General features: G+C 50.5%; 1 protein-coding gene across 1 annotated transcript in view; it reads right to left on the bottom strand.

The window, feature by feature from the left end:
• Positions 1–430: 430 nt before the first annotated feature.
• Positions 431–15384, bottom strand: part of LOC126519238 (uncharacterized) — a 29416-nt gene continuing 14462 nt past the window's right edge. Inside the window, exons 2-3 of the mRNA XM_055065098.2 lie at positions 14965–15112; positions 431–924 (exon numbers count right to left, since the gene is read on the bottom strand). Of these exons, the coding sequence (XP_054921073.2) occupies positions 591–924; positions 14965–15112 (482 nt within the window). The 3' untranslated portion in view covers positions 431–590. The remainder of the gene's footprint in view (positions 925–14964; positions 15113–15384) is intronic.

Here is a 15384-nt window from a genome sequence, read left to right on the forward strand (position 1 = left end):
TTGCATTTCGCCCCCATGAAATGCCGCCGGGATTTCATACCGTGAGCTCGTGTATATAAACGCCACCCCATAGCCCCTAAACCACCGCGGCGGGTAATTCTCAACTTAACCACTGCCCTGCGAGACCATTTGATGCCAACAGCTGGGGAGGGAACAAAGGGATGAGGGCGCCTTGGAAAGCTTCGAATACCACGAGAGCCGAGGCCGTGGGCACGGCGAACTGGGCGCCTTTTATTACATTACTTGACCTCGCGAAAAGCATGGCAAGATAGGAGAGTCGGCACTCCTGTCTTACTCCGTGCCATTGACTAACGTGTTACACTAAACATTGAAACGCACTGTACGGTCGGAGAGGCTGGCGATTGCGAGCTCTTTTGCATTTTGTGACCAGTAGAGTTGACGTGTGAAAGAAAGATGGGGACCAGCGGAACGAGAATAAGCCCGATCCCAAGCGTTGTCCTTTAATTTTATTGCGCCATTTCATTCACATCTGAGAGTACGTTCTTTTTTCTGTATTCACTCGCTGCCGAGCAGCCTTGTCGTGGCAGCCGTGCGAGACCCTCTCGCGTGCGAATACAGCGTTCGCACCGTCACTGCAGGCCGTGTATGTTCCTCTCGTGCCTCGTGGCGCTGCTCCGTTGAGTGAATGCGCTGCCACAAACCCGGCACACGTAAGGCCGCAGCCCCATGTGGGTGAGCATGTGCCTCTGAAGAGCGTCCTTCCTGGCGAAGGACAGCAAGCAGTCGGAGCACACGAACTCGTCCAAGCTCCCTAGGTGCGTCCTTCGGTGACGCGCTAGGTGCGAGGAATTGGCGAAGCGACGGCCGCACACGTCGCAGGCGCGCTCCGAGTTGGCCGGCGAACTCTGGCGGCCAGAGCTTCCTTGGCGGACGGCCGCCTCACCCTCGTCGCCGGGTCTCGCCCTGCGAGATCGCAGCCATTTAAGAAAGGCAAGTGAATATTTACCGCTCCCGCAACACTCACAGTAGGAAATGAACACAACGCGACAATCATACCGCCGCACTCAATGCTCACGGTTGACCGTGCGCATTGAGGAGCTAAAGTTGACCATGCTCACGTAGCATGCACGAATTCTTATCTACGTTGCTGACAGTGAGCATAGTGCGACGAGCTGCCAAACCTGCCTTCCTCCATTGGTCATATGGTTATTCGTACCGAAGGCAGCCTTAATACATGCGTTTGAAATGATTGTTTACGTCCTTGAGCATTTCACGTTTAGCAGGCCGATGCTAATACTCGGAATCTCGAATTCAATTTGAATACTGCTTGCTATTCTGGCAGATCGAAGTTTCTGACTCGTTCTGAAAGTGGGGGGACAGAAAAACACACACACACACACACACACACACACACACACACACACACACACACACATATATATATGTATATATATATATATATTTAGAGACGAAAGTGCACACTTACGAAAATTGCATCTTTAATGCTTTTAAAAACATTAAAGATGCAATTTTCGTAAGTGTGCACCTTCGTTTCTAAAACTACCTATGCACGGGACCCACAGAACTTCTCATTGAACTATCTATATATATATATATATATATATATATATATATATATATATATATATATATATATATATATATATATATATATATATAGTTCTTTATCGTCGCTTCCACGTGACAGTAATATATATATATATATATATATATATATATATATATATAATACTGTCACGTGGAAGCAACGATAAAGACCGCAGTAGTACCACTGTGAAATACGAAACTTACTTTTGCTGGCTGAACCTGTGGCCAAAAAGTAGGCTACACTTAAGAACGGCGACAGCGGCACACATTCGGCGATCGTCGAAATCTAATCTACCGATCAAGCGAGTCGGCTTTTATACACGAGCCACCGAACGTTCTAGAGCAATTGCTGGTGCCCGCGTGTCTTCCAGAAAGGTCTACACCATTCGAGTCGGGTATACATGCAATCACATTACACAAGGTTCGGTGAAAACAGAAAGTGCATAGAACAATAGATAACATTCCAAAAACTTCTGAAACATGCACGCGCGTCCCTCGCTGAGCGATAACATTGGTTAGACGGTGAAAAGCGCTGACCCGAAAAAGATAAACAATTCCACGGTGCGGTGATTATGGTTCCACCTCAGAAACTTCAACCGGTCGCAGAACCTCATCTCTGACAATTTCGGCAACTTAGGCCACTTCACGCTGCGACCTTGGGTACAACTTCTGCAGCTCTTCGCGTACGACCGCTCTGATATTCTCGCGCAGATTGTGGGTGGCCAGTGATTGAACTCTTGCGTAGTTTGTAGAGTTCGTGCGGCGATTGAATTGCCGGTTCCACAATTCGAGTGTCCTCTCGATGATGGTGGCCTCGCGAAGAAACTCGTCGACGTTTTTCGTATCACTCCGCCGAAAAGTTCTTCCTTCGCACTACGCATGAGAAGACGGACTTTCTTCTTCTCAGACATTTCCGGGTCGGCATGGGAGAATAGACAGCTCATGCCCTCCGTTAAGATCGCGATGTTCTCATTAGGCAGCTGCATTCAGCTTTCTAGTAGAGCTTGAGCTCATTCTTGGCGTACGACGCCTCTTAATGTCTGCAGAAACCCGCCTCGGAACACGTCCCACGTCGTTAAGGTGGTTCCGCACTTCTCGAACCACGTCATGGCAGCGTCTTCCAATGCGAAACAGACATGTCGTAGTTTGTCGTCGCTGTTTCAGATGTTACATGTAGAGACCCTCTCATGCCTCTCAAGTCAGCTTTCCTGATCCTCAAATGTTGAACCGCGGAACGTCGGAGGCTCCCTGGGCTGCTACAGCACGATGGGGGACGCTGGGGCTGCCATTGTGGTTGGCTTGGCGACGATCTTCCTAGTCGTCTCAGGCAAAAGTACGTGCTCCGGGGGCAGACCTTGGAGCCCCCTGCTCCCTCGCTGGTTCTTGGCGAAGTTATTGTTGTCATCCGCGTTCGGGCTTTGGTCACGGCTTTGTGGGGGCGTACGGTACATGAACGCAAAACGCCTCCACCAGACATCACGTGGTAGTGACGCTAAAGAATACAGTAGTAATACTGTTACGGAAGGATGAATGAAGAGAGAGGAAGATCGCGAGACGGTGGCTACTGTGTGTTGGTGGTGGTCAGCCATCTTAACTGCTCTGACTGATCATGTATATATATATTGCAAATACAGTATTTCTCTACTCCCAACATCCCCGTAACATCAACATGTTACGGGGCGATACGGGTACCACGGCTGGAAACAGAGCTGCGTAGTGGACGTCGCATCACTGTCCGCACCATGAATGACGGTGAGCACGCTGGATCAACGTCGTTGCCCCCTCCAACGTTACCGTCACCAGCTACGTCGCTGTCACCTTCGGTTTTGGTTGTGCAACCCAAGGATCTTGGAACTTTCTGCGGGACCGATGGCGCCGACGTTGAAGAGTTGATGGCTATGTACGAACGCGCAAGTGGAATCAACAGATGGGACCCTAAGCTTATACTAGCTAACTTGTTGTTCTACCTACGAGGCACAGCAAAGCTGTGGTACGAAAACCACGAAGACGAGCCAACCAGCTGGGACCAATGCAAAGAGAAGTTGACAGAGTTGTTTGGCAAATCAGCCGGCCGTAAGATTGCCGAAAAGCAGGAACTGGCCTCCCGTACCCAATCCCCCACGGAGTCCTTTGTCTCGTACATCCAGGAAGTGCTGACACTTTGTCATAGAGCCGATCACGACATGACAGAAGCTGAGAAGGTCGGGCACGAGCTTTAAGGCATTGCTGACGAATCCTTTAATCTGCGTATGTGCAAAAGCTGCTTTACAGTTGATGCTATCATTCAGAGTGCCGACAATTCGAGCAGGCCAAAAGCCGACGCGTGTTGCAACCATTGGCCAGACTTCCCAATACTTCCGCAACGCCGACGTGTGAAGATCAACCCGCACAGGAGCATGCGTCGCCATCAGAGGACGTGGCGCGAATCGTTCGACGTGAACTGGATGCGATGGCACCCGCAGCTTTCTGTTCCCGTAGCCCTGATGCTAACACTTTTTCAGTTCCCCTCGTACAAGCTATCGTTGGTTTGCATTGTGTTTGTGCTGTCGCCAATCCCAGGGCTAACGAACGCCGTTCTACTATTTTCGCTCCACTCCGACGCTTCTCCGCGTTATCGCAACCCGACTGGGTGGAGAACTACGAAAGACCAAACGATGTGTTTCGCCTGTCGACGCATTGGTCATGTCGCCCTATACTGTCGCAACTCGTGGCTCCCAACACCTAGAACGCCGACCAACCTGAGCCGTTTTGATGGAAATGTCCGCAATGTTTCACCCAATGCCGAGCCTAACAGCGCCGACAACTCTGCTATGAACCCGTGGTACAGTCACTCACCATCGCCGCGCGGACACCAGCCTCGTTCACCGCAGACACGTCGCCTATCTTCCCGTTCGCAGCAGCCACGTCGCCTTTCGTCCCCTGTGGTTTTTGGCCGCACCCTTTAGGAAAACTGAGAAATGTAACCCTCGGAGGTGGTGCTGCATTGCCTACCACTGCAGTGGGTCTTCTGTCTGTGTCCACAAGGAGAAGTGTAATCGACGTTGAAATAGATGGCATACCTGTCCAAGCACTCGTCAAGACTGGAGCCCATGTCTTTGTGATGAGTGCCGGCCTACGTAGACGTTTAAAGAAGGTCCTCACTCCAGCAGCCGCCTGAGTGCTTCGTGTGGCCGATGGCGGCGTGCTGGATGTTCTTGGAATGTGTACTGCGCGTTTAAGTATAGCCGGGCGCCCTATTTCTGTTCTCTTTGCTGTGGTCGACAATTGCCCTCACGACGTTATCTTTGAATTGGACTTTTTATCCACTCATTCTGCGCTAATATACTGCGCGAGCGCTGTTCTTCAGTTAGAACTGCCTCAACTCATTGATGCTCCAAGCACCGCCCCATCGCACTTGTGCTCGCTTCACGATGTGCTTCTGTCCCCCGAGGTAGTTACCTACGTCACGTTGACCGCCCAGCCACAGGCTTCTGAAGGTGAATATATCCTTCGCTCCATTATCGAAGTTCTTTTGAACCGGAACGTTGCTTTTCCGCATGCGCTGGTCACGGTTACTAATAACGACGTCCTTCTACCGCTTCTGAATTTCAGCCTGTGCCCTCAAGTGATTCCGGCCGGCATGTTCTTGGAAAGCGTTTCTAGTGGCTCCGAATTTGACATTGAGAGTCTGAATGCCGAGAGTGGTTTATTAGCGCCAATTGCAGCTCACAGCACTGGTTCCTTAACGGATGACTTCGCGAAAATGGTTGCACCTAACCTCACCCGCACACAGGCCACGGACATACGTTTCCAGCTTGAATCGTGCAGTGACATCTGTGATTTCGGTGACAGGCCTTTAGGTCAAACATCTCTTGTTCACCACCGTATAAATATTCGAGACACGAATCCTATTTGTCCAATCAGAAGAGGACAAAATGTTCCGCCAAGGGGCCATCAAGCCATCAGCCCCCTTTGGACTTCGCCTGTCGTACTTGTGGAAAAGTAGGATGCCACCTGGCATTTTTCCATCGATTTTCGCCGCTTAAACAAGATCACGTGAAAAGACGTCTACCCACTACCACGCATCGATTACGCCTTGGACTGCTTGCACGGAGCTAAATACATCTCGTCCATCGATCTTCCATCCGGCTACTGACAAATTTCAGTTGATGAAATGGACCGCGAGAAGACGGCCTTCATCACGCCGGATGGCTCATATCAGTTCAAACTCATGCCTTTTGGCCTATGCAATGCTCCTGCGATATTTGAACGTATGATGGACTCTCTTCTGTGAGGCTACAAAGGAACCACCTGTCTTTGTTACCTTGACGACATTATTGTTTATTCTCCCAAGTTCGGCAGCCACCTTACCCGACTCGCTGCCATTCTTGCGGTCTTCCGTAAAGCTGGCCTCCAACTGAACTCGACGAAAAGTCGATTCCGGCGCCGTCGGATTAACGTGTTGGGAAGCCTCGTTGAAGCATCTGGTGTCCGACCAGATCCAGAAGAAGCTCTCACCGTACGCTGTTTCCATGTGCCACGTTCTGCTTCTGACTTGCGCTGCTTCGTCGGTCTGGGTTTTAATTTCGCCGTTTTGTCAAAAACTTCGCCAACGTTCCTCGGCCTTTGACAGATATTCTAAAGAAGAATACGCCATTCTCGTGGGGCTCGGAGGAGGCCCACGCGTTCGTCGCTATCATCGGGTTTCTGACCACCCCTCCCACACTTGCCCACTTTGAACCATCGGCACAGACCAAAGTCCACACTGACGCAAGCGGCCACGGCATCGGCGCTGTTCTCGCCCAACAGCAGAATGGTACTGAGTGCGTGATAGATTACGCCAGCCGCCTCCAGAGAGAAATTCCTTTATCACCGAGCGGGAGTGCTTGGCTTTAGTTTGGGCTGTCGCTAAGTTCCGGGCATACTTGTACGGCCAGACCACCACGCACTCTACTGGCTCTCTTCCCTCCGGGACCCGACAGGACGGCTTGGTCGCTGGCCTTTGCGGCTCCTGGAATTTTCATTTATGGTGAATTACAAGACCTCACGCCTCCACAATGACGCTGACTGCCTCTCTCGTCACCACGTGGATGCCCTGATCCTGCTGCGCATGATCCGGTGACCTGCTTGATGGCTTTTACTGACCTGACAGACGTGCACGCTCAACAACAATGCGACGAATCCTTACACTGCATCATCGCCGGAGTGCAAACTGGCAGCACTGACGGCACATACCCAATTTTGGTGCTACACAACGGCATCCTCTGCCGCCGAGATAACAACCATGACGGCTTTGAGTTGCGCCTTCTCCTTCCGCGTCATCAGTGATCTGTGGCTCTCGAGAAACTTCACGGAGCACCGCCGGCAGGTCACCTTGGAGTTTCGCGTACACACGGCCGCGTACAACGCCGGTTCTTCTGGACGGGTCTCCACAGTTTTGTGCGTCATTAGGTTGCAACTTGGGAATTGTGTCAGCGCCGGGAGAAACCTGCCCTCCTACCTGTCGGAGGACTCTACCCAATTGAAGTTCTCTGGCATTTTTGCATCGATTATCGCCACTTAAACAAAATCACTCGAAAAGACGTCTACCCACTACCACGCATCGATTACGCCTTGGACTGCTTGCACGAAGCTAAATGCATCTCGTCCATCGATCTTCGATCCGGCTACTGACAGACTTCAGTTGATGTAATGGACCGGGAGAAGACGGCCAAGCAGGTCAAGCAGGCCTTGACCTGCTTGACCCGTTTTCGACAACGACTAGACGGGATAAGTGGATCGCCGTCGCTACTAATTACGCGACACGCTACAGGATAACAAAGGTGCTGCCGACAAGTTGCGCAACAGACGTCGCCAATTTTCTCCAACACGACGTCATTCTCCACCACGGTGCACATCGACAGTTACTTACAGACCGCCGCCGCTCGTTCTTGTGTCGAGTTGTCGACCACCTCCTCCGCTCTTGTGCCACTGAGCACCCAAGCTGTTTACCGCCTACCACCCACAAACGAACGGTCTTACAGAACGTCTCAACCAAACAATCACAAAATGCTGTAGATGTACGTCTCCAACGACCACCGCGACTGGGACGCCACGCTGGCCTATGTGACGTTCGCGTATACCTCTTCCCGACACGACACCGCAGGGTATTCAACCTTTTATCTTTCGTTTGGTCGCGACCCCACATTGCCGTTTGACACCATCCTCCCTTATGTGCTACGTGTTACAACTGAGTACGCTCGAGAAGTCATTGATCGCGCTCACATGGCACGTCTGGTCCCCCGATTTCGTTTTTCAGCCTCCCAGCATATACAAAAAGAGCATTATGACAGAGGCCATCGCGATATTAAGTTCGCGCCAGGTGCTTGGATGCTCATTTGGCCAGCATGTCGTCGAGTTGGCCTCTCCCAGAACCTTCTCTCTCGCTACACACGGCCTTATGAAGTGCTACGTCAAGTTAACGACGTAAATTACGAGATTGCGCCGCTGCAGTTTGATGCACCCTCAATTCCGACACCTGTTGACGTCGTGGACGTTTCGTGGCTGAAGCCATACTTCGCTCGCAATTCTTCACCTGCCACGCACAGACACGGCGCTTCACCACCCGGCGGTCCGGTTACGCAAGGATATTTGGAGAGAGGAAGAAGAAGATCGCGAGACGCTGGCTGCTGCGTGTTATTGGTGCTCAGCCATCTTAACAACTGTGACACATATTGTGTATATATATATATATATATATATATATATATATATATATATATATATATATATATATATTGTAAATAAAGTCTTTCTGTACTTCCAACATCCCGCAACAATACTCTGAAATACGAAACCAACTTTTACTGGGCAAGCTTGTGCCCACAAAAACAGGTTACACTTAAAGAACGGTGACTGCGGCCAACACAGTCAGCGATCGTCGAAATCTGATCTACCGGTCAAGCGAGTCGCTCTTTATACTGGAACCATCGAACGTTCTAGAGTAATCGCTGATGCCCACGTGTATTCCAGGACGTCCTACACCATTCGCGTCGCGCACATATGCAATCATATTACACAAGGTTTGGTGAAAACAGACAGCGGCTAGAACAATCGATAACATTTCAGAAATTTCCGATACATGCACGCGCGTCCCGCTCTGAGCGATAACATTTGTTAGACGGTGAATAAGCGCTTACCCGAAAAACATAAGCAAATCCATGTGTCAATATGCAAGGGCGTCGATATTGGCCTGAGCTATAGCTTACTCTGGCCTGCTACTCTACACTTAACTGGGAAAAAAGGGACAGGGAGGTAAAAGACTGATGATGACGACAGGAGACGCAGTTGAAGCTAAATATGCATGGCAGGGCAGGCGCACAATATGCAAGAATGTGCTTACTGAAGCACGCAAGGAAGTGCAAGAGCGGTACCGTACTTTTACTTTCTTGAGTGTTTTTGTGAGCATTCCCTTGTAGAAGGCACATTTTTGCTGTCTTTCCGCGTCACTTCGTCCTACATGACCTCACCGTTTGCAGAAAAAATTGATACAAAATCGCAGAGCTGACGCCTATTCCTAAGTTTATTTTACAATAGCCTTTTCCTGAATATTTTGCGCTTCGGCTATTAAATATTGCTAGCTCTCCGGCAATCGAGAGCAGCAAAGTGGTTGGAGATGATACAAGCCACAATCTTAAAATGAGTATGGTGCATTCTCGCCACGGCACACTCCACCGCACCGCACCACGCCATACTGTACACTGGTTTATATGGACAGGGCCCAGTTAGAAGGAAACCGCCGGACGACGGCACAATAGGCAGCGAAAGACGCTAAGGAGAATGAGCGCACTGCCTAGGTAGAAGAAAATTGCCTCGAGGAGGTGCCACACAGCGTAGCGCCATCACTCGAGGCGACGCCAAACCCCGGACGCGGAACTGATGGACCGCTGGCGTTCAAAAAAAAAAACAGGCAACCCTTTCTCAGCGCCAAACGATGACAATGAAGTGTGTGGTGCCTTGGACGACTGTCTTTTGGACGTCGCCTATTGGAAATGAAGAATCAAACTTCAGTGTACTAGAAGCTACCGCATGAGTGATATTGTTAACAAACATCAACAAGAACTCGGAAGTCACTTGGTAGTAACTAGAGTATGGAATGCGGTCCTGCACAAAGGATTGGGGACCAGAGTCCGCATTTTCCTAAGTTTTGACTGGTTACCCGGTTAATCTCGTTTTGTTCTCCCAACTTACCCCATTCTCGTTTGAGTGCCCGGATAACGGCTCTGGCTCTTGGCTCAAGGTCATTCGAAGGCCGCCGACAATGGGAGCTAAAAGCATTTCATGTGTAAAAACGCAATGTATTCATCTTCAGTTCCATTGCACCCGTTATTACAGTCAAGTAGAAAAGGATTTTTCACTCCCTTTTATTTAATTGTATCTCGCTACAGGAAACAGGGAACGAGAGTTTGGGATTACACTGCTGAACGTGAGGCCGCGGATTCGATCCCGGCCTCGGCAAACGCATTTGGACGGGGGCGAAGTCTATAGGTTCAAACAATCCCTTGCTCCCCAGTATGGCGTGCCTTACAATCAAGATCCTGGTTACTGCACTTAGAATTTCAGATTTCCATCTGTCAATGCCACCACAAGTATTCGAACAGGACGCAATATTTAAAGGCATCAAATACAAGATTTTAATTCATTTCTTGCTTCTAATATAATTAGTTTCTGTTTATACTTGGGCAGGGAAGTCAAAAAATGCTTGAAAGTGCAGCTGGACAACTTTCTAAGCAAATACAGGGCTTAACAGCAGTCGACAGCAGCGTACGATAAGTATCGCACGTAAGTATAGGAGAGAAACGGTTAAAGTGGCACAAATAAGGAGGTAAGCATGTAGTCAATCACAACGCGGAGGAGAGCGCAAGCGTACGCTCGTAACAGGCACAAACTAAAAGGGACATGCTACGGCAGGGCGCTCGTTGAAGAGCAATAAAGTTTTGAAATAGACACAAAATAGATGCTTTGAGTTCGCCTCTATGGGGCCCCATACTCTTTCAATGAATCCACGTGGGATTACATATGAAATGGCAGAGAAATGGCTCGTTCTAAGAACTTTAGGGAATTTGTGAAGATAAAAACTCAACTAGTTGCAACCTATCTCAAGCTCAAGTATTATTTGCACTCAGCTGCGGAACAGTTGCGGAACTCCCGTTCATAGCTTTGCTGTAAAACACACCACCTCCAAATCGCGAAAGCAACTGGTGCTAGCAGCGCTGTTTTTCAGGCAAATCCCAACGATTAAAACGGCCTCCTAGCCCAGCTTTCATCCGACTATTTGGCACCTGGGCACTGTGGATTAAATAGAGTGCCTCCATGGGGAATACGTTACAATATTTCACCGGGTGTCGAGAACAGAAGCCAGAGAGGGTAAATGCAGCCGTAGCTGAACAAAGAAGGGCAGCATTGAAGGGGGAACAACAGAAGAAAGATTCACTGACATCCCTCCGCTACTTCCCGCTTTCTGGTAGAATCCATTGTGCAACATTACCATTGCGCCTAAAGTTCAAACTGAAGTGATCGGACGTCAGCACTCCTGATGCCAACAAGGAAAAAGCCAGCTTTATTGTCTATAGGGTGTCGCTTTTATGCACCCCCCCCCCCCCCCTAGATCACAGGATTAGGAGAAGACAAAACGGGAAGGGAAACTGATAGCCACCAGATACTCCGTGATAGCTGCCGCGCGCGCTGCATGCGCGCTGACTCCGAAACAATCTTCTCCCCAGTGATTCCCCCCTTAGAAGGGGGAACCGCTGGGGAGGCCTTCGGATCCGAGTGACCTCCGCAGAAGGGGAAAGGCATTATAGGCGTTGGCGTCTCGTAGATGGAGGCGACCCTAATGCAGGTGGGTCATCTAGTTTTGACTGACCCGTGGTGATTTCCGACTGGATGTTCATCGGACACTGGACTGGTGAATTGGCCAATGAACTGTCCAGAAGTCGCACCTTGACTTGGTCCAAGTGACGGCGCACGATCTTCCCCGTAGTGCCATCTGTCATTGCCATCCGGGCGCCTTGTGTTTCCTGTATCGCGGCCGGCGTCTTGGGCTCTTCTTGTAGGAAGGTACCCACACTGGATCGCCTGTCTGCAAGAAGCCGGGTGCATGAGTATGGCAGGGGTTACGTTCGACCGGAGCAAGAGGTACCATAGAGGTGTCCAGTCTAGAACGCGGCAGGAACGCCATCAATTGCAGGCCAACGAGGTCCTTCGGTAACTATGCAGGATCCTTGCCATACGAGTTTATAAGGACCCGTGCCAGTTTTTCTTCAATCCCTGCTTTACGTTTCGCACAGGCCGTTTTGCTAGTCCGTCTGACTGCGAGTGATACGGTACGGTGCACGAGTGCACGATCTTATTCGACCGCAGGTAGTCGGCGAACTCTTTCGCTCTGAATTGAGGACCGTTCTCCGCACGATTGTTTCCGGTATACCAATTGTGCTGAACGTGGTGCGGATGGCCTTGATGGTTGAGCACGCTGTGGCTGCTTTCAGGGGCACAACCTTAAACTGCTTAGTATGTGCATCTACCAATATCAGCAACATCCACCATTCAACAGGACCGGCGAAATCTACATGAGGCCTCGACCAACGCCGACCCATTTTCGGCCAGGGCACCGTCTTCTGTCTAGGTAGCATAGGAGCTGCTTGCACGCAAACATGACAACTTTTTACAAGCCGCTCTATGTCAGCATCGATCCGTGGGTACCAAAAGAGTGAGGGGGCTAGTGCTTTGATCGCCCCGATTCCTTGATATGTGTCGTGCAACAGGTGTAGCATCGCTGTTCTTGCCTCGGTAGGCCCCACCACGCAATGGCCCCAGTACATGAGTCCGTGACTAACAGTCAGCTCATCTCTTCTGTTAAAGAATAAGTTTAAAGGCTCGTCCTTACCCACCAGGTGCTGCGGCCAAACTTCCTCTACCCATTTCCGCACCTTGCTTAACTCTATGGCCTTCGAACTCAAGGCTGCTAGCTGTATGGCTGAAATCACCCCATCGTTGAGGCTGTCCGTGGGGAGGACGCAGTCACCACCGTCGCAACCTTCAGATTTATTCGGAAGTGTCGATGTGTTACTGGAATCCGGCTGAGTGTCGGCTGGAATGTTGGCCTTGCCGTCCTTGTGCTGAGTGTTGTAGCTGCAGGCACCCGAAATCACGGCTCAGCGCTGGATCCGGCCCGCAGCCATGACAGGCAGAGGCTTGTGAGGATGAAATAGGCCCACGAGCGGTTTGGAGTCAGTTATCAAGGTGAAAACTCTGCCGAGCAGATATGCACGAAATTTGAGCACACCAAATACCAATACCAGAGCTTCCCACTCTAACTGTGAATAGTTACACTCCGCTTGGTTGAGTATGCGGAAGCGGAAGCCAACCGGGCGTAACACACGCTGGCCCACATCGTATGACAGCACCGCGCCGATTCCGACTGGCAATGCGTCACACTCTAGCATTAGTGGATTGTCACCGTCAAAATTAGCTAGCCACTTTGCTTCCTTGAGCCTCGTCTTTACTTCGTCAAAGGCTTCCTGCAGTGTGCGGCCCCAGCGCCATTTGACATTTGTGCGGAGAAGCTCGTACAGGGGTGCCATCACCGAGGACGCGTTCTTAAAGAACTTGTGGTAATAAGTGACCAATCCCAACAATGACCGCAGCTCCAGTGCGCTTTGCGACTCCTTGACTTCGAGGATTGTATCATTGTTTTTCGTCGTTGGCTGCACCCCGTGAGCGCTTGCTCTGTGGCCCAGGAAGTCAACTTCCGGTTGGCGAAATTTGGACTTGTCTGGGTGCGAACGCGCTCCCGACTCTCGCAACCGCTCCAGTACTTTGCGAAGTGTAGTGCAATCATCGTTTTGTTGTGCAACAATGACATTATCGAGATAGGCTTACACCCCTGACAAGCCTTGGAGTATCGCCTCCATGCGGCTCTGAAACAACGCCGGTGCCGACGAAACCCCGAATGGTAGTCGAGTGAAACAAAAGAGCCCCTTCTGAGTGTTTACGCTCGCAAGTAGCTGGAGATTCTTCACCCAAAGGCAGCTGGTTTCACGCGTTGCGGAGGTCAATCGTAGTAAAAACTTCCCCTCCATTTAAAGTAGCAAGCATGTCATCAACGCGAGGAAGAGGATAGAGCGCCGTAAGACAGGCTTGGTTCACTCTGACCTTGAAATCCCCGCAACACCTTATGCTGCCGTTGCCTTTCACCACTTTAACTATGGGCGCAGCCCATTCGGAATATGGCACAGGTTTGAGAATGCCGCCTTCTACTAGGCGATTAATTTCTTCGGCTACTTGGGTACGTAACGCGTACGGCTCAAGACGAGCTGTGCAAAACCTTGGAATGGCGGTTTCTTTTAGGCGAAAGTGGGCAGGAGGACCCTTGATAAGGCCCAGATCTAGTTCAAACACCTTAGGAAATTCTTTTAACAGGTCTTGGACATCAACCTACTTTCTGAATCTATGATGAACAACTCACCATTGGCCAACACACTGAAAACCGGTACATCCAGTAGGTTGACCATCTTGATGAGGTCTCAGCAGCACAGGTTGGGCCCTCTGCATCCGAGGACGGTCAAGGTGCCTGCCACGGAACACCCTCCTCTAGAAACGCTGAGCTTCAACGGTCCGCGCACCGCAAGTTTCATGAGGAAACAAGTTCAACGGGCCGTATTGGAGCTTAGGCCAGGCAGCCCGATGTTTTATATGCGTTGTCCACGTGATGATTGAAACAGGCGACCCCGTGTCTAGCTGCATGATGACCGGAACTCCGGCCCACTCCAATGTGCGCACCAGCGGCTTGACTGTCCCGAGGGACCCGGCGTAGTCATCAGCAGCCGCCAGCATGAGTAGGCCCTCAGCCTCGGTGTCGTCATCCCTCGGCCCCAGCATACTGATGTCCCGATGTGACGCTCTTGGCGCGGTAGGCAATTTATTCTTGCGACGGAAGCACACCCTAGCCAGGTGCCCACGTTGACGGCACTTGCAGCATACATCTGAGCGGAAACGGCATGTTTCTGCGCTGTGTCCCTGACCCCCCTGACCTTCCCATCTGAAGCATGACATTCTGCGTCCCTTCCTTTAGAGATTCTGAAGGAAGAGACGGGCTAAGGAGAAGGGAAGACGGGGGAAGGGAAAGCGATAGCCACCAGATACTCCGTGATAGTTGCCGCGCGCTGCGTGCGTGCTGACGTTAGAACAGAGACGCAGGTCGGTTACCTTACAGCATAGTCCAGGTATATTATGGCTGGTACTTAGACGAGGCACAAGGAAAATCGCAAAGTTTGTTTTTCTTTTTTCCTATGCTCAGATTAAATGATACATGCAATGCTACACAATCTAAACTAAATATTCTGCCTACTTGTTCGTATAAGAGCCGTTATATCCTACCTGCTGCGGGGACACTGCTGCTGACTGTGTGATCTTCCCGTGTGCCCATAGCGACGATGCCTCACCAAGAATTCGGGCGAAGAGAAGCAGGCACCGCAGGTTTCACAAGTGGACACTGAAGAGACGGTGCCGGCCTCGACAAGGTCATCTGAAATGTGATCGCAGCCAAGCTGGTATATATCCCTCTGCTGTTGTCAAACTTAGGCCCTGCACGGATTCCCGTTTTGCCCACTGACATTACCCGCTAAATGTAGTAAGCTAGAAAGGCAAAAGATAGGCGCATAATATCCGAAGACCAATACTTCTGATGTTTCCTATAATTTGCGGCAAACATGAAATGCAAAATTGTGGTTACGCACAGGACAACAACACCCAGGCTTTTTTTAACGCACTCCTGCTACTCGCCAGTCTTAGTGCATG

This window comes from Dermacentor andersoni, chromosome 10 (assembly GCF_023375885.2).
Source record: "Dermacentor andersoni chromosome 10, qqDerAnde1_hic_scaffold, whole genome shotgun sequence".
Taxonomy (NCBI): Eukaryota; Metazoa; Arthropoda; class Arachnida; order Ixodida; family Ixodidae; genus Dermacentor; species Dermacentor andersoni.